At 38.2% G+C, this 19,185-nt stretch overlaps 1 protein-coding gene across 1 annotated transcript in view; it reads left to right on the top strand.

Moving 5' to 3' along the window:
• Positions 1 to 19,185, top strand: part of GPR158 (G protein-coupled receptor 158) — a 199,330-nt gene that overhangs the window by 84,301 nt on the left and 95,844 nt on the right. The window contains exon 4 of the mRNA XM_086742581.1: positions 6,330 to 6,547. Within this exon, the coding sequence (XP_086598707.1) occupies positions 6,330 to 6,547 (218 nt within the window). The remainder of the gene's footprint in view (positions 1 to 6,329; positions 6,548 to 19,185) is intronic.

Below are 19,185 nucleotides of genomic sequence, written 5' to 3'. Positions count from 1 at the left end.
GCTTTAGAATTCTGTATTTGTTCACAGCCATGAGTTCCAGATATTAAATACTTTGACCTGTGTCATGGGTTGGCCTGTTTATTATTGATTTGATCTAGTTTGGATATGAATTGGCCAAGATACGTTACCTATAACTCAGTAGACCTATATATATATATATATATATATATATATATGAGAAATATGTGTCTCATGCCTCCTGTATATGTATGTAGCATCAATAGCACAATGTGTTTTTTTCAACAGTTTACCTGGTAAGTGTTTGTTTCCCTTCTCTTTTCATATTGTGGAGTATCACAGAAGCCACCTTGTGACAGTGCTTTTTCTCTGGGCTCTGTGTGAATCTTTTAATAGAGTAAGGATGATGTTTGGTTGCTCCTGCAGTGCAGTGAGTTACGGCGGAGCTGGGATTTAACTCCTTGAATTGGTGTATCAAAAAACAATTCTTAGGTTTTTGTCATCCCAAATACCACAGAACACACAAGATAATGTGGCTAGAGATCATAACAGCATTGATCATTAATGATGAGATTAATTTTATTTCATATCAGCTGTCTAAAATGTATATGCTTGGTATGTATTATTCACCTACGTTTCAACTGCAGTCAGCAGTGAGAGCATGGCTCACTTGGAGGGTAATCCCACAGCTTTAGAAACTTGTCTTTATATGGAAAAAGTAGCTCTTCAGGCAAATAACCTTTTTTTTCTCCATATACTGTAAAAGGAGGAGCCTGTATAGCTACCTTAGATTGGATATTTAGCTTCTAAATAGCTGACACAGAGTGAAATTTGTTTCATGAAAGTATTTGCATCTGCTGATATTTTAGGGGATGTAATTACATGATCTGGAGCCACTTTGATTTGAGCATGTGTTACTGTGAGCTAAGATAAATATGAGTTTTGAAACAGCCAGTAATTCATCTAGATGCAGCTCAATCTGCCAAGCTCTGTAGGTGATTTCAAAAAGTGAACAGTAAGGCAGCTAGTGTCCAACTGGAAATGGCTGTGAAGTAATGGGAGAAAAAAAACAGTGGTTCAAGGGAACATAGCCCTATCAACCAGCTGCATTCTGTAAAAAGAAAAAAGGAAAAGGTGACATGGTTAAAACAGCTGTAGCACGTATTTGGAGGTTCAAAATGATGCTAATACAGGAATTCTAGACAGGAATCCTGCAAGCAGTTTTGACAGAAACAGTTTGACCTGAAGATCTCTTTGTGGAGGTAAGTTGGTGAAGTCTGATGGTAAAAGAGATGAAACTGAGTAGAAATGGTAAGGGTTTAGAAAATATTCCTAGAGGAAGACAATAAAAAGGGAGGAAAGATTTGCTGGTCTCAAGTTTTAAGTGGTCAGGTAGGTAGATCTATAGATAGAAAGAAAACATGACCAGTTTTATACTTCTGTGGATTGAAAAATTGGATCAAGAGTGTTGTGTCTTGAAGTGGGAGCATTTTTCAATGATGTTGGGGTTCTGTACCAAAGCAAAATATGGTTAACTCCAGATACACATCGTACCTGAAGTGACAGAGTTTTAAGTGGGGGCAAGATTTTGCTTTAGGTCCAGATGAACATTTTGGTTTGAGTCTGAAAGACAGCTGTATAAAATGACTTTGCAGGGATGTTGGATGCTCTGCACTGTTTGCTCAGTGGGATGGCTTAAAAGATTGCTTATCTGCCTCCTTGCAAACTCAGCTGGGGTCCTGAATGCCAAGATGCAATGTTGCATAAAGTGTCCTCCATAGGAAAGATTCTGCAAATTGGTTGCTTTTCTGACTTAAAGCAGTGTGGTGTTGCTGCTCTCAGGGAGGTCATACAGCTCATGTAGGTTCCTGGAATGTGTGTGGGACTGGGACATGGCTGCAATTCAGGACGTTCTCTTACAGATGAGGAAGCCAGGTAGGAGAGCATTTCCTTCCTAAGGGTGCATTTGTTCTTCAGAAATGACAGTGCCGAAATATGTAAAACTTTTTTATTTTTGCTGTATTAGTTACTAAGGACCCTGGGTACTAATGGGGCACAGAGTTATTGTCATATTTCCAGGGTCTCTTTTGAAGACAGAAATTGATTTTAGAAAAATACGTATTTCGTTTATGCAAGTTGCATTAACTTGTAAGTACTTGAGTACATGATTATGCACTTCCTCTTAGTGGCTCATTTTTAGGTAGCGCTGTTAGTATACGTAGAGAAGTTTAACTGCTGACTACCCTTCTCCAAAGCACTTATGTTCTCTGCCTCACAGCGTAATCAGGTTTGCACTGGAAGATCCTTAGTAGAACAGTGGTGCTTTCTTCAACCTAGAAGTTCATTCTTTAGCAGAGCATCATCCGTATATTGCAGAGATTCTGCTCAGCTCTTGCAGTTTGGATGTGGAACCTGCCCTGTGCAAAGGTGCTTGCACCTCTTTTGCTGGATATGGGGCTTAGTACTGTCTCTACCAGTGCTATAACCACATAAAAAGTCAGAAGAGGGTTTTCCAGTTCAATGGGAATTCCCTTTTTTTACACCTGCCCTTTGCCTTTGATTCTTCAACAGAACTTGCACATGCAGATCTTCACACGTATGAAGGCTGTCACTGACTTCAGTGATCCTTTTCTCAGGTGAGGATTATCACTGTGACTGATTACCATGATTTTGATGCTGGCAGGTCCAGGCACATTCACACAACTGCAGCATCGCCGACTCTACTGGTGGTGTTTCTAATTATGCTGTAATAGAATAGGAGCAGAATCAGTCTTTTCCTGCTCAGCACATGCTGTGCTCTCTGTTCTTCTGCAGAGTTTTGACTAGGGTCTGGTATGATTTTGTTTGGGATGGTAGCAATCCCTGCCCTGGCACTTAGCAGTCTGTGGTGCTGTTCTTACTTTGCAGGAGGATCTCAGCTGGCAATGTCACAGCTGCTGAGGCTCCCCTCGCGTAGCAGAGTGGGCTTAGGAGAACAAAAGCTGATGAACAGTTACCGTCAGGAGACCATTTCAAAAACAGATGGGCTGACCAGACAGAAAAATAGGACTGAGATAGGAGAGAGAAGAACTAGGAAAAAAATATAGTAGAGGGGGACATAGCTGAAGCATTTAAACTTTTTATTTAAGTACTCAGTACTCAAGCATTTTCCTTATTATACTTCATATTAGTTTATGTCCCTATTCCTACTTTACACCAGTTCTTTGTTCTTTTCTCCTTCCATTTCATCCTTTTTTTCCCCTCATGACTGCATTTTAAAAAATTTTTCTTCTTTCCTTTAGGGCAGTACTTTTTTACACCTTCCTCATCCTCAGTTTGAACTCCTGCAGCACAGTCAGTCTTTCACTGCTTCCACCTCATTTGTGCTAAAACGCTACTGCCTTACACGGAGCAGAACTGACTTCTTGTCCATCGACCTTACCAGTGTCTGAAATCTTTTGGCATCTTTTGGGGGAAAACCTGTTTTTCTTCACTGGAGGAGGCATATGCCATCCTAAAGAGCTTCTGAGGTAGAACATGTGGCACAGTGAAATGTCTAACAGTGCTGTAAGAGGCAGTAATTTCATGTTTGGCTTGGACTGTCTATGGCTTGAACTGACCATACATTGACTTTGGTGAGGGAACAGGGCAAGATATGAAGGGCAGAGATGTTCAGCTCTGCAGTGGGCAGCAGTGCCCTGAAACATGTAGTCTGGGCAAGGGTGTGGGTGGACAAACAAGCTCCCAGTCAGTGGTAAACACAATGATCAGTTTTTTCCCAAGAACTTTTTAGAGGGTCTGAAAAGTGTTCTTTGTTTTTGGCAAGGAGGAAAAAAAAAAAAAGAGGGTTGTAAATAATTCCTTATCACATTGTGTAAAATCTCAAGTAGATTCAATTTTTTTTTTTTTGGATCTTTCTTATATTAGCTATAATGAAGAATCATTTCAAAGTCAAAAGATATTCACGAGCTAATAGCTGGCAGTGCAGGAGATGTGTATCGATGCTCTTGCTTTGTATACAGCAGACTGCATGACATCAGACACATCTAAGCAAAGGCTTGCTGCTGTGTTATGAAGTCACGGCCTTCGGATATTTACTGCAACATGCAACGGTTTACTGGCTGTTATCCCTGAAGTATGTGATGAGCAGACACATGAAGAAACTTCCATGCATGACTTGGATAAGAAAATTCTTGATAAAATGGATTATAATGTATTTGCAACATCTTTCAATGTTGAACGTTTCAGAAATAAAGAAAGACACTCAAGTTTAGGACTATGCAAAATTATGAAGCCATATTCTTGTAATATTTGTGACTTAAGTAATCTCATAGCTTTAGGTTTTCAATTATATTTTTTTCAGTGTTAAGTTTTTACTTTTAGTTACCACAATAAAAACATATTAACAAATGGGTTGTGTGACTCAGAAATATGGGATTTTAAAGAGATTAAATAATCTTTTTGGAGGCCAGCTAATAGTAGCGCCTCTCTTTACAGAAATGATAAAAGAACAGGTGGGTGGTGGAAAAGCAGGTTGACATGAGTGCAGATGTTGAGGAATGAAGTGAAAAACTTGAACAGTAGGCAGCGTACTCCTGATTTGTATATGGAGATGGGAAGTGGGAGACTTTGACTTGTGTCTCTGACAGGAGAGCATGGGTCCGTTGCTCTAGCTGTAATTTAGAAAACAGAAATAAAATGTTAGATATAGAGAAAGTGATTTCTGGCAAAGCTCTTGAAATGATACTGGGCTGAGGTCTATGCATGTTTGCTCTGAAAAGAAGTTCCATTCATAGGACATCTTCATAATTAGTGTTCCTTAGAGATTCTTCGTCCTCTTGGAATGCCCAGGCACAGTTATTTTACAAAATTTCCATTCCTGCCTCCAACAGTCTGTGTCAAAAAGACACAAGATCTCTTCCTGCTTGTATCAAAGAAAATCTGGCCACCAGCATGACTCTGCTATATTCAGATTCCCAACATCTTTGTTTAGAATAAAGCTCCAAAGAGAAATCCACAATCTTAATGAGAAATACCAGCCTGTTCTATGATCACGGCAGGATGTGGGAGCAAAGCATCCTACACTAAGGATGGGGAGCACAGGGCTGCTGGAATGGCATGCCAAATAAACAGACTTGGGTGTACAGCCTCTTTGTTCCTTTCCCAGGCTTTATCTGTCAGCAGGTATGTGCTCATGTGCGTTCGTACATAGAGAAAGCAAGAAATAATTACTCCTGTAGAGAACTGTCTGCTTCAAATGTTTCGGCTAAAAGTCTGAAGAGAGTTTCAAAAGTCAACATGCGTGTGCAACATTGGTGGAATAGGCTGTCTCTTGAATTAAGACTAAACAATGCATGATTTACCACTTTCACTGACTGAGGAGGAAAATTTTGATCAAAGATTTTTAAGCAATTCTCTAGTCTTGTGAAAAGTGAAAGAAGTTGTCACGCATTTTAACACACCATTGATTTAGCTTCAGACACATTCTCTTGTTTCTGGAAGCTCCTAAGCCTGTCTTGCTTATATATTAAACCCTTTCAGCAAATTCAGTTTTCCTTCTTATTTAACAATATTCTTTTTCACCCCCTTTTTCTTATCCTTTTTATTCTATTAATTACCTGTAGGGTAAGCAGTCTTGCAGGGGGTTACAGACAAGCGTTCATGGATCAGAAAAAGCTGGAGTCCTTCTGTATGCTCTGTTGGTGGGTTCAGTTTGAGGGACAGGATGTTAGCTCAAGAATCATTGATTTTTGTAGTCAAAATATTAACTTGCCAGTAGGTTTTCCAGATTTCCTGGTGTGCTTGTGTGAAAAACGGAAAATTATACTTAGTGTAAGTGCACTGGTTTTACTTTGGGGGCAGAGTGGTGCAATCATGCCAACAGCATGCTGAACAAATATTAATTAAGAAGGGTTTTATCTAATTTGAAGCTAATTAATTCACTAGATAGCATCTTTATGAAATTGAGGAACAATCTGAAATAGAATCAGAGCTTGTACTGTGAACATTAAGTGGTTAATGGGTCTGCTCCTTATGTGTCTGTGTAAAATCCTTTCCACATTCCCAGATCTTTGATGTAATTTTTTCCCATTCTGAATTCTCCTTTGAAGAACTTCCTGTGCAGATTTAGCCCCCTTTAAATAAAATGGGAAAGCATTTTGTATTTAATAAGCTCAATTTCCCTTGTGTCTAAATTGCTCTGCATTTTCTGAACATGACAAAGGAGGGTGAAATGACAAAAGAAGCTCTGGCAAGCCATTTTGTTACTTAATGAAAGAGGCCAACAGGGAAGGAAAGGGAGTCAGCAGAGAACTGTTTTGCTCCTGTATGGATGAGCTGCCCATCCTGTACAACTAAAGGTGTGTCTCCCTTTACCCTTCTGATACTTTCAGGAAAGGATGCAGAAAATCGCTTTTCTGGCAGTGAATTGTCAGAGGAAGTCTACACCTGCCTACCCTGCAGAGAAGGATGTTCCTACTGTACAGATGATACTCCTTGCTATGCACAGGAGGACAAGTATTTACGGCTGGCTATCATCTCATTCCAAACGCTCTGTATGCTGCTGGACTTCATAAGCATGCTGGTAGTCTACCATTTTCGCAAGGCAAAGGTAAGCGGCGATGTTTTGCTTTGATACAGACTCATTTATGTTGGGTGTATAGTTTCTCATTTTGACAGTTAGCTTCTCATGTAAGGAGCTCAATTCAAGGAGAGGATGGGATTTCCAAACAGGAATGCTTTGCTTTAGGCATGGAGATGCCTACATTCTTTATGTAGTGTTTTTTGTTTTTTGTTTTTTTTTTTTAAAAAAAAAAAAAAAGAAACCCAAACAACCTGAAACACTGAGCAATTTGTGTCTCCCAGTGAAATATGCTTACATTTATATATGGTCAGCAAAAATAAAGGAAACATTATGTTCAGAGAAATTTTGGAAAGTCAAGCCAATTACACAGTTATCTAAGGAGGTATGTGGATATTTGTAGTCTTGGGATCTTGGAAGTCTCTGTTTTACCACTGCTGGGAAGGATGTTTGGTTTCAGTATATTTAAGAGACTAGCTGGAAAATAGTTACATCAAAGAGAAATGTTTCCAAATAATTCTAGTTCCTAGAGTTTAAACTTGATTCTGTGGTTATTTTTTTTTCTCTCTAAAGTATGAATATGTTAAGGACTATCTGCAGATTGCTGATGAAGACTATGATTGTTTTATGTACTAACCTAATGAACTTTTCTGCTTTTACCTCACTCAAAATTTTTTAACATGTAAGATATTGTGGAATCTCACTATTGCCTCAGTAAATTCAGAATATTCTCTGAAACTTCCAATTTACTAAAAAAAAAGAATTGAAGCCAGTACATATTCACTACCTACATTTGGGAGACGTAGGTGTGCATGCAGAATGCTACATTGTTGAAATTAATAGCTTCATCCACTTTCCATAACTAGATAAGCATTTCCATTTTGGTTTTTGGAACACTTGATCTCACAGTCTTCCAAATCCTATAGTGTCTGTTTTACAATTGCATGGCTCATTCTGAAAGACTTTAATATCCTGGCAGGAAATCACAGAGCGAGCAGTAACAGGTTGGTTTTTGGGGTTTGTTTTTTTTTGTGCTTTTTTTTTGTTTGTTTTGTTTTGTTTTTTGGTTTGTTTTGGTTTTTTTTTCCCCTTCTGTTTCTGACAGAGGCTTTGTATTTAGTGATACTGCATAAAATGATTCAAATTACAGACTTAATCATATTTATAAAGTTCTTCCTTATGAAAAATCTGTTGTAGGCATCTGTTCAGTTGCTTAACATTAACTTAGCAGAAGAACTTAAGTCCACATGGTAATGTCACGTGCTTTTAATGTCATAGGCAACATCATGAAAGAAGCATTCCTTGTAAGTAAAAACTTTACCCTCTAGACCTACAAAGTGAACAGAGTGAATTACTTCATGTGCAGCTATTGCAAGTTTAGCTTGATTTTTTTTTTGCATACTGAAACATTGATTGTTTTATTAGAAATTTCTATCTTTTCTCATAGTTTGAGATTAGAGATGAGTAGAATTGTGTACACACTTGCACTTACATATTTACATATGTTCTGTATCCAAATGAGATCAGGTTACCACTCTAGTAAAAGCGACTATGCAAAACACTTTTTAATGCTTGTACTGTATGGAGGCTCCTGGTAAATATTAACTTTAAAAAGCTAAGGTCCTGAAAAGTTAAGGTCTGCCAACAGAAAGCACCGTGAGTATAATAAATCAGATAAAGAATGATAAAGGTCCATAAGGGCCCTTTAGATTATGATGGAGGTGACAGCCTTGGTCTCCAAAAATTCAACGTATCAGTAAGAGCAGATACAGATCAGAGGTATTTTAGAGAAGAGAAGAAATATCTCAGCTATTCAGACATAGTGGTTACAAATATTATGACCAAGCACTACTTATAATGGTAACTGCTGTGGAGTAGTTGCTCATCGACTTAGTTTCATCGACAGCGAGGAATATATGCTAAATCCAAGCCAGTTACTAAAAGATCAGCCATTGGTAAAAGATCTACTGCTCCACTTCCAAAGAACATAGCAATGAGAACAGAGATGTTTTTCAACAATTACTGCTAAAGTGTTATTGACAGAATGTGACAATGTGATTTTTCGTTTTGACATGATCTCTGTTGCTGATCTAGGATGTAATAATAACGATCTACAGGGAAACCTGGTAAGTATCAACCAAAGTAGTTCCACAAGTGAAAGATCTTGACAAAATGAATGGTAATAAATAGGCAAAGCCTATAGCAAGCCAGTTAAATGGCTTCTAAAAGCCAGGTTTCTCTTTAAAGGAACCTTTAGAAGTCTCTGAAGTTTTTAAGTTTCTTCTTTTAGAGCTTCTAAATGTTCCTCTAAAGAGTCCTCTTCAGACTTCTGAAAGAACTCCTCTACAAAACTGCTGAATTATTTACTGTGGAGTAAGCTACTGCTTACATTAATAGCAGTAGAGGAGGAATGGAAGACAGGAAATGTGACATCTGTATTTATAAAGACTTCCTGTAATGGTGACAAGAACTGAAGATCAGTAGGTCCAATTTACGCTCTTGCAAATTCATAGAAATGGTAATAAAAAATAGAACTACTGGGTTCATGGATAAATGTGGATAGTGGACTTTTCTGGAAATGTGATGCCCTACAAATGTATTTGTAGCTCTATGAAGATGGATTATGAGTGTGTGGATTTGAGAGTACTTTTTCCAAGATCTGCCACCAGAAGCTCTTAAAAATTATGATTTCAAGGGCCTAGATGAGCTACACTTCTTGTAGGTAACCAAGAGATGATGGAAGAAAAGACAGTGCAGGAAATACAGTATAAAATCGTGTAAGACAGGGAGATGTTGACATGTGAACAAATAGTCATGATTCCTCTTAAGATATCACTAGAGAGTCTTCAAGGGATCTCTCAAGTGGTTAAGAAAACCCAAGTAGATGTTTTACACAACTTTTAGTTGCTTTATGCCACTCATTGGCAAAGAATATAATGGATCCCAAGTATAAATCAATTCAAATAGGGTTTAGAAGGAATCATGAAGGGTATTTCTGTTATTGGCTGTTTAAACACAGTGATTTTGGTAAAACATCTGGTGCAGGAAGTCGTAATTTTTGTTGTTGGAAACTGGGAGGATAGACCAGGAAGGATCACTCTCTGCTGTTCTCCTTTAATAATGCAGCACGGGCCATGACCTGAGGTAGGACACTAGAGTTTAAATCAGAAAGCCATTCCTTTGTTCTCTTGGCAAGAATAATTAAGTTTGATTTCATGCCACCTCTTGTGAGCATTGTAGTTACTCATACCGACTTGCATGTTTGATAGGTGGCAAAACACAGTTCAACTCATTTGTCCAAGACACAGTTACTCCAAACTATCACTGGTACCACTGACCAAAATCTTGGCATTGCCAGCCTGTAAATGAAACTGCAAATTAGTGACTTCAAGCAGTAGTCAGCATTGGCAAACAGTACAAAATTGAACTGCAGAAAGATACTGTGAGAAAGCTCAGATCAATGCTGAGGAATTAATTTGACGCTTTGTCAAACACACAGGTGAAAGTGACTCAGCAGCCCCGAGAATAGCTCAGCAGCAATGTTATTAAACTGCAAGACCTCTCTTAACTGGAGAAAATCACAGGCAGAAAATGTGGCCCTTTTCCAAGAAAAGGGAGAACTCCAAAATGATAAGAAAAAAAAAAAAATTGGAAGAAGGCACAGAAGGAGTAGCAGAAGCTAAACCACTAGTGAAAAGCATTGTAGGAAAAGATAGAAAAAAAGATGAAAAATGTAACAGGTAAGGCAGATGCTACTGCTGTAATGGGAAAAGACAAAAGCATTTCAGCGGAAGAGTAAACAGAGGAAATGTGCCAAAGAAAGAAAAAAGGAAAAAATATTCACAGCTAACACAGAAGGGAAAGCAGATGTGTGGATTTCTTCAAAGAAATCTTTAACTACTCTAGACAACCCTCGTGCCAAGCAGTGGTGAAAGCTGGAAACCCTGAGCCTGGCATTAACACAAGCTGCAAGAGGCTGAAAAACTCCTGGGAGATGGAAATGGATGAAATCCCATCAGAAAAGCTGGTGGCACCTGACAGCACCAGCTTAATGACACTGAGGGAGTTGTGAAAGCTGGGAAAGAGAGATTTTTGTTCAATGGTGGAAACATTTGGGTTTTATTAGACTGCCTTGACATGGTGATCTTGCTGAACAGTGTGGCTGGGGAGATGTTGAGGTTTCTGCAGTGTGATAGTAAGAGAGGTAAAGGGACACTGGATGCAAAACAAGGAACAGGCTCTACTGAGGCTCTCAGCACTTTGCATGGACTAACGATATGTCCTCGCAATTGTGGAGGAGTATATAAAGGAATAGGCTGCTCTTGTTTCTTTGTTTTTTCAAAAGGCTTTGACAAGCTGTGAGAGGATCTTGCAGAACAACTTTCAGCCCTGCAGAGTCAGATCTTCGTGGTTGTATAAAGAGGTGCAAAACATTCTCCAAGTTGAACAACTAAGAAACAAATCAGCTCAAGGTGAACACTAGCAAACATCCTTGTGTGCTGTGGCATTGTTGATTCAATAATGCAAACATTGCTACTAAAAACATGTCCAAAAAGTATGAGGCTAAGCTAACAAAAGCAGGCAAGGGCAGAAATCACTGATGCTAAAACAAATATTTTCAAAAATGAGAAGCTGAACAGTGATTTCAGTTTGTAAGAAAATGCATCATAAAAATAGAATGATTTATTTACATGAGTAGTGTTATATGAACCAAAGGAGGTATCAAACAGGGAGTGACAAACTGCAGTATTGATTACATGCAGTGTAAGGGTTGCAAAGCTATGTGGCACCAGAAAGAAACAGAATGTTTAAATAAATATAAATATAAACCACAGTTGTGTTTTTGTTGGTTTTTTTTTAATTTCAAAGTTAACATAGAATTTCAAGGGCTAAATATCTACCAGAGCCTTAAAAGAGGAAACCTACTACATTGTAAACAACTTCTTATAAAAGTATTGGACTATGGAAGGACATTACCTGCAAAGAGCCTAAACTGCTCGTCAGTTATTAGGCTGCCTTTTCAAATGAATCAAGAAGAAGAACTGAAAATAAGTAACCTTTGCATAGCAGCATACCAACTCAAGCATGGAGCTATCAGGTAGAATACGACTGCTGTGAGGATTTGTAAGTGCCTTTAAGAAATGCTAAGAACCATCACTGGCAAAGAGACTAGAGAAGCTCATCTCAGCCATAGCGTGGAAGAGGCTAATTGCTACTTCAGTGATGAAAGAGAGATGAGAATGCAGCACCAGCCTTGACTCACACTAGAGCTATTCAGAAGAGTCTTGTTTGCTGTGCATTCTCATTCAGATCAGCGCTGAAGGCCTCAGAGTAGTTGCCCTAAAGCCAAGCTACTTTCCCATCATCTTTCCTTGGCATGCACTGCAGTGGTGCCGGGTTCTGAGTGGGCAGGGGAACTACACGTGCATGGGAGGAAACCTTTGGGAGATCCGGTCTTTCAATCATTGGAAAAGGTTGTTTTCAACTATGGAAAAAGTGCTTAGAGGAGAGTCTTTAAAACAGCAGTTTGGAATGGTGTTGTCATATGGCATTAACAATGATGAAGGACTGTGATAGAGCCCATTGGAATTAAGGACTTTGGCCCATTCAAGACAATTTCCAATCGCAAATATTAGAAATGTATAACTAAATTATCTTTTATTATACTGGTCTCCCCCGCTTTAAGAACACTCAAGAACTGTTGTAAATACAGAAATATAAATACTTTTAATGACAGGAGAAAAATATATATCTGGAACACTGATCAAGGAAAAAACTCACAGTTGACAAGATGACATGACTAATCATCAACAAGAATAAATCATTTACCTCTCTTGAGGGAACTGTGGCAAATAACAGCAACTGACTGTTTTTATATGGTTTTTACTCTCTTTTGAATACAGATTTCCAGTGTTTGGAGTTCAGGGTGGGTAGATATTCTATGCCACCATACTCCTATTTTTCATTTCGTGTAAGTATATTTCAGTGTTCTGCTAAATATGATTTCAAAACTGTGAAGACAGTCCCTAAACAATCAAATTTTAGACACTGCACAAAACTGCACATAGATAGAAAAGCAGCATGCAAATTAGTGCTGTAGTTCCCCTTTCTAATGCTGAGAAATCAAGAACATCTTTTCTCCCTTACTGCAGCCACGATAGGATGAAGTAATTCAGAGTGAGATAATCACAGGCTATTGATGTGTGATACATCTTTAAATATTAAAGCATGCTGGCTTTGCAAACATACCTTTTTTGCTAATGTAAATCAACCAGTCCTTTTTTTTTAAGTCTACAGTGGCATCTTGATGTGCTTATGCCTGGATGCCTTTCATCTTTGGTGCACATTCTGCTTTTTTCTCCCTAGACACCAATTTCTGACATTTCAGCTGAAGTGGAAACTTGATAGAGGGAAGAGATCTTGTGCAGATGGAGCAGCTGCCTTTACATGCCGTGCTGGTGGGCATACCTGACAGTTCACTCAGCACATACACATTCTTTGCAATGCTTTATACACCCTTTCTTCATCATATCCTAGAGTGAGAACCTAGTTTCTTGTGATTTCTCATGGAAGTTTATTGTATTCTTGAGGTGTGCAGCTTTAAAGACATTGGCAATGTTATTTTCAAAACTATTGTTTTTTTTAGTAGAATTGTCATTTTTTTTAATTCTTAAAACAGAACTCATAAAATGTTCTTCCCATTTTTCTGTGTAGTTAAGATATGCCTTTAGGGATGCTGTACTTTAACTCTCACATAAATAATTGCAGAGTGCCATGTTGAAAAGATAAGAAGCGCAGGGGTTGTTAGCCTGCGGCAGCAGCTGAGAATCGGGGATGAAGGACCGGCTGCTGGAGTTCCCAAAGACACCAGGCACTGGTAGGCAGGGCTGCAACAGTGGTATTGCCCTGTCTTTGCGGGGTGCTGTGGCATTCACTTTAAAAGTCCAAAGGTTTCGTATCTGTATATATTTGCATTCTAATATGTGGTTTAGAGGAATTAAGTACTTGCGAACAGAAAAATAAACCTAGTTCCACTATAGACACTTTAGGCCTAAGGAAAAACTGAAGTGTGAAAAAATAAAGATCTAGATATAAAGTATGTTGGTTGATTTCAGTTTAGTCTCATGAAGAAGAGATAATGAGAAGAGCAGGGCAATAGAAGCACAAAAGGGCTATATTCAGTGTTCACTAGGCAGAGTTTACCCCAAATGGACAAGGTAGATGTTAAAAATGACTTTAAATCAGTATTCAACAGTAGCTCTAAGGATTCAAAAGCTACAGTCTTCTTTATCTATCTTTGTATTAGGCCAACATTTATCTCCACAGAGTTGAATTATGCAGCACCTTAGGGCTCATCTGGAAAACATACACGGTTTATCGGGGAGTGTACTGCCTTTGAAGTGATGCGAGTCTGCCATGAACTGTGACACATTTGCCTCGCTTTGGCATTGAGACTGATTCGTGGCCTTTTCATTCTTAACCTTAAAGGCTTGCTAGTTAAGACCTTGCAGTCTATGAATCTTTGTCATCATCTGTTCTACTAATGCTCCACAAAACTCTACACCATAGAGCCCCAAAGTTCAAATTAATGGAGCTGATAGTAGTGCACTTTTAGTCAGGAGCGCTGGCCAGGAAGATATCTGTCACCAGAGACAAGGCTGTAGTAGCCTCAAAGGCATATGTAAGTTTTAATGTATTGCACTAAGATTTCACTTTTAAAAGAAATTATGTGAAATAAAGATAATTGAATCCTTGAGTTTCAGCATATATTTTCCAACAACAAGAACTATTACAGCATAGAATAATTTTTCCAAAGGGGTTTCATAACTAGAAGTTAAACTGAGCAAACTGCTATGATTTTTGGTTGTCTGTTACACTCTGGGTTTGATTCTTGTATTTGTGGCCTTTGTCACATAATAATAAGCTTTCCCCACTGATTCTTTGATGCAGTAAATTTAGGAATTGCATTTACCTGAAGTTTAATTTGAGTTTGTGAATGACCATATACAGATTTACTGGGAAGGGACTTCCTGTCATGTCAGCAGAATAACAGCAACATTATTTATTTATCCTCCTCTTTGTCTTGGTGTTGTATGCTGCTGTGAACCTTCCTTGTACAATCAATAGCAGTGGCCAAGTCCCTGGTGACCCTCATGAGGTCTTTGGCATGCCTCCCTTTCCAAGAGCAGGCTTCTGTCTGAAATAGGCCTTTCTTTTTATTTTAAGGGTCTAATATAGGCTCAGAACTATTCCAAGCGTGAGCCCAATCTGTAGAGGAGGGACCTTTCAACCAGGAAGGCTTGCAGAATTCCACAGTGACAGTTATTTGCTTGATGAGCTCTTTGAAAAGCATTTAGCTAATAGAGAGGGCCAAAGTTTGGAGACTTAACTGTGGGTTTTTATGGAGCTGGGATTCACCTTCCAGTATGCCAGTGTCTAGACCCCATTTTGACACTGAAAACCAGTATAAATAAGAAGGACATTTGAAGATGAGAAGACATTTTTTTAAAAAAGCTTCACTCAAAGGGAAGGAAGAAATAGCTTAAATGAAGACACTGGGATAACAACAATATCAGAAAAAATGGAAGCATGAGAACTTTCAAATAGCAGAAATAAAACTGTATTGTAAACCTTATGCTGTGAAAAGTCTTGCATTTTTTTCTGAATTTTTTTCATTGTAAAACTTTCATTTAATGGTAACATCCTCAGACAAACTTTATGTGCTGCTTTTTATGTGATTTTTTTGACTATATCGTGTAGTGGAAGCTGAACACAGATCATTCAGACTAAAACATATGCCTGTTCTTCATTCTTTTCATTTCTTTGGGTGAAAGTTGAAAGTTTATAGCTCACAAGCAGCAGCCTTATGCTGTCAGCTTCTCTTTAGGACTTCACACTGTGAATACAGTCAGATTGCTTTCTGCCTTCCCTGTCGCAGCCATGCCTCCCTCGATCTGGAATAAAATCTTGACATTTTTCTCTGGCATTTTCTCATCAATATCAGTGTAGCTGAAAAGAAACCTTGATCTCCTCCTGCTTCCCTCCAAGACATCCCAGCTACTGCTTTCTTAGTTACTGTAGCAACCTGTTTGTTATCTAACATAATTTTGGACTCTGGAGCTCACTTTGCCTCCAGCTATGTCTAAGCCTTACTGAACTCCTTCTGAGTTCCCTTTTAATACATGTTTTCTGCTGATCCACAGACCTAAAATTCTTGTCTCAGATTGTTATCTTGTGTCTTCACTACTGCAGTGTCCTTTCAGCTGGCCTTGGCAAATGCAGCCATAGCCTGCTCCTAGCTATTCAAAATGATGGTCAATTTTCTGTCCTGCCACTTTGTGTTGTCATCATTGTATCTCCCTGTTGACATTGTACATGAGCTATACCTCCTGGTTTTTGAACTCCCACATGAGCTTTTCTCTCTCTCCTGATGCCATTTCTTTGATGCATAAGTATCAACACCAGCTCCTACCATCATCATCTTGTTACATTTTTAAAAAAAAACCACCCCTTGTACCCTTCATGCATTACTCATGCTTGGCAGAGGCTTTTTGAGAGCATCCCCTGCTCTCCAGATTCTCTCTTCACGTCTTCAGATTCAAGTGCTGACAAAGAATGTGACTACGGATAGGATACTGATAGGCTGGGATTACTAATTACTTGCTACAATATATGATACTGCCTTGTTGTTCCATTGTTCTTCCCATCTGTCCTTATCCATCTATTGTCCCTTATCCTAAACTCTTAACTTTGTGGAGGAAGGACAGTCTTTTTTGCTTTCTCCTTGTGCAGGGTCCATGGTAACTTGAGGCTGGCCTGAGGCTGGGGCTTTCAGCAATACAGGGGTAGGAAGAATAATAAAGTTATCAGAGCAATATTTCCTTCAAAGGCAAATGTGCTTTTATTTCCAGTGAATCATGCAATCAATGATCTAAAATTAATGAGAGATTACTTAGTGTAATAAATTCTGAAGAGCTGAAAAATCTCACCATTTTGGGGATCAGCATTTCTCAGATCCAGTCATGAGCTATTAGTTTGGAGCAGTTTAGCCACTTGAGTCTTGTAAAGTAAAAGTGAATAAAAGAAACCAAAGTTGGATTTAGAATCTTCAGAATTATGAGGTTTTGTTTGATTTGAAATTAGTATGATGATCGTCATTTATAGTTCCTTTGCCTTCTCAGTCATGTGAATAATGAGGTTTTTTTATCTTTATCAGATTTTTTCTAACCCTTCTCTTCTTACATGATTCTCAGTTTGTTTCCTCTGAGATGTTACAAATGTTGAGCTTTGCAGTCAGGTTGATTTTTTTCTCCTGTAATTTACTGTAAGTGATTTCTTTCTACATGATTGAACTACAATTTACACAGACTGTTTTAGTGAGCTGTGGTATTACGTTCTGTGACAGGTAATGCCACGTTGAGTAAGAAAGCTGACGTTCAGGTGTTCTGAAGCTGTTTGTAAACTGAGTCAGGGGAACGTGCTAACTGAGCCCTGCCTCCTGCTCGTGAAACTTGGCTTTATATTCCATGAAATTTTTGCTATGTCCTGTTTGATCTATTGCTGATTAAACAACTATCAATATTAAAGTGCATTTTATTCTTGAAGACCATAGTGCCTTTGCATCTTCCTTTCATTTCATTTTTGCATTAATTGAATGTGTAACCTAGTGAAACAGCCACTTTAAGTGATCCAGAATTTTTATGATCATCGTTTTACATATTCAGCTTTTAAATTAACCACCAGGATATGAATAGACTGAAACTGGACTTAGGCATTATTTACCTCATTACTGATTTTCCTTCATCTACATATTCATCACTATTTGGTGAGAACCAGGTATCTTGATCTAAGCGGTACGTCCCCGAGGAAGGAATTCTTGCTTTTATAAGAAAAGATGTCTCTGGGACACTAACCATTTTCACCGTGAGGGTTCCTCACCAACAGATACTGGGTTTTTTTCCAAGTTATTTGTCTTGTAGGTGGTGTGGTGCAACTTATATGCAGCAGGCCCCATGTTTCAAAATGCAGAACACCTTACCTTCTTCATGTTATATTGCAATGGATTTCGTTGCTTGTTTGATAGAATGGATCAAGGGCCACGTGAATTGAAAAATAAAATGTTTGGGGATTTCTTGGATCCCTGACATCTTTTTGCAGTTTTAATGAAATTGATTTATGATTGATGGCTGCTTGACCTTTGCTTTTCCTGATTTTTTTCCAAGTAAAAAATAAATTTAATAATTATATTCTATTTGAGCTCAGCTATAACTAGTAATAGTAAAAAAAAATGACCTTTGTGTAAGTATTCTTTAAAGGGAAATGAAAAAACATGAGGATTATATTTATTTGGCTTAGGAATACTGCACAGAACATGCAAATGCCAGAAAATTCTGACAATTTGCCAATATAGCTTAGGTGGCCAGCACATAAGTGTAGGCCTATCTTTGGAAAATTGGCCTTTCCTATGAAATTTACTGTATTTGCAATTTGTATTCTGTTAGGAGACTATCATTCAAGTAGAACAATCATCATTAAAAGTATTTGTCAGTGTGGTAAGAGGTTGAACAGGACACAGAATTTCATCTTGATTATTTTACAAAGAAATTTTCAAAAGAGATAAAACCCTTTCCCACTTGAAATGAAGACTGCTTCCTGCAGTTAGCTAGGAATGAGTTGCTTGGATTTTCTACATCAACCAACAATAATAAAATGAATACATAGCCTTGTTACAGCATATGAAATTTCCCTTTTCCTGTGTAGCAATCCTAATCAGTCTCTGAATTTATTATAAAGAAAATTTTAAAATGATGACAGCATGTACCAGGGTACCTAACTGAGGCACTTGCTTTTATGCTCATTCTTTAGTTCCTAGTAGTCTTCATCCAGGTGCAAACAGTATTAAGATAACAACCACAATTAAAAGTTCCAATCTTTTCTGCTCCTCTTAATGTCGGCGGCTGTTTGGGAACTGGAAGGTCCAGCTTTTGTCTCTTAACAGAAGAGCCAGGCATCTTGCTTGCTGTAGCTCAACCTCAGGAACAGAAAGAAAGATCTCTATATTCTATTTCTTAAAGGTAAATGTCAAATGAAATAAAATTTAAAAATAGCACTTTAGTTTTTCCACAGAAATTCTTCACTTGAAAAGATAACAATGTGTTTGTGGTTTCGAAAAGTTATATAGGATAAGAAGCAGGAAAAAGGTTCTATAGGCTTTAGAAGAACAGTGCATGGAAATAAAAGTAAAAATAGAGTCATACAAAAAAAAAAATTGCTGGGAAGCCGTATTTTAATAAGAAATGGAACTGGTAGTAAAACATCTCAACCAGCTCCACTTTAGACCGATGTTTTCAACTTGACAAACTCTCCGCTCCCTTCTGTCATTTGAACAGAACTACCTGTACCAGGAAATGAGAATTTGAATGAGCAGGGTTTTAAGAGAAGTAAGAGACAGATTTGGGAATACAGTCCAATAATTCTCATCACATCTCCTGTGTAGAGTAGAATGGATCTGCCAGACCTGCACTGCAAGGGTCACACCAGAGCTGCTACTCGTGGGAGAACCAGAAACCAAGTGTGTTGCCATCACATGTACATTTAGCTAAGCTTTTTGTTTCACTTGCTTTGAGACAGTTTTGCATAGTAGTTTATCTAGTCACTTCAAATACATC

Source organism: Chlamydotis macqueenii, chromosome 2, assembly GCF_036417535.1.
Source record: "Chlamydotis macqueenii isolate bChlMac1 chromosome 2, bChlMac1.mat, whole genome shotgun sequence".
NCBI classification, from domain to species: Eukaryota; Metazoa; Chordata; class Aves; order Otidiformes; family Otididae; genus Chlamydotis; species Chlamydotis macqueenii.
The sequence above is the reverse complement of the archived record's forward strand: the minus strand, read 5'-3'. Positions and strand labels throughout refer to the sequence as shown.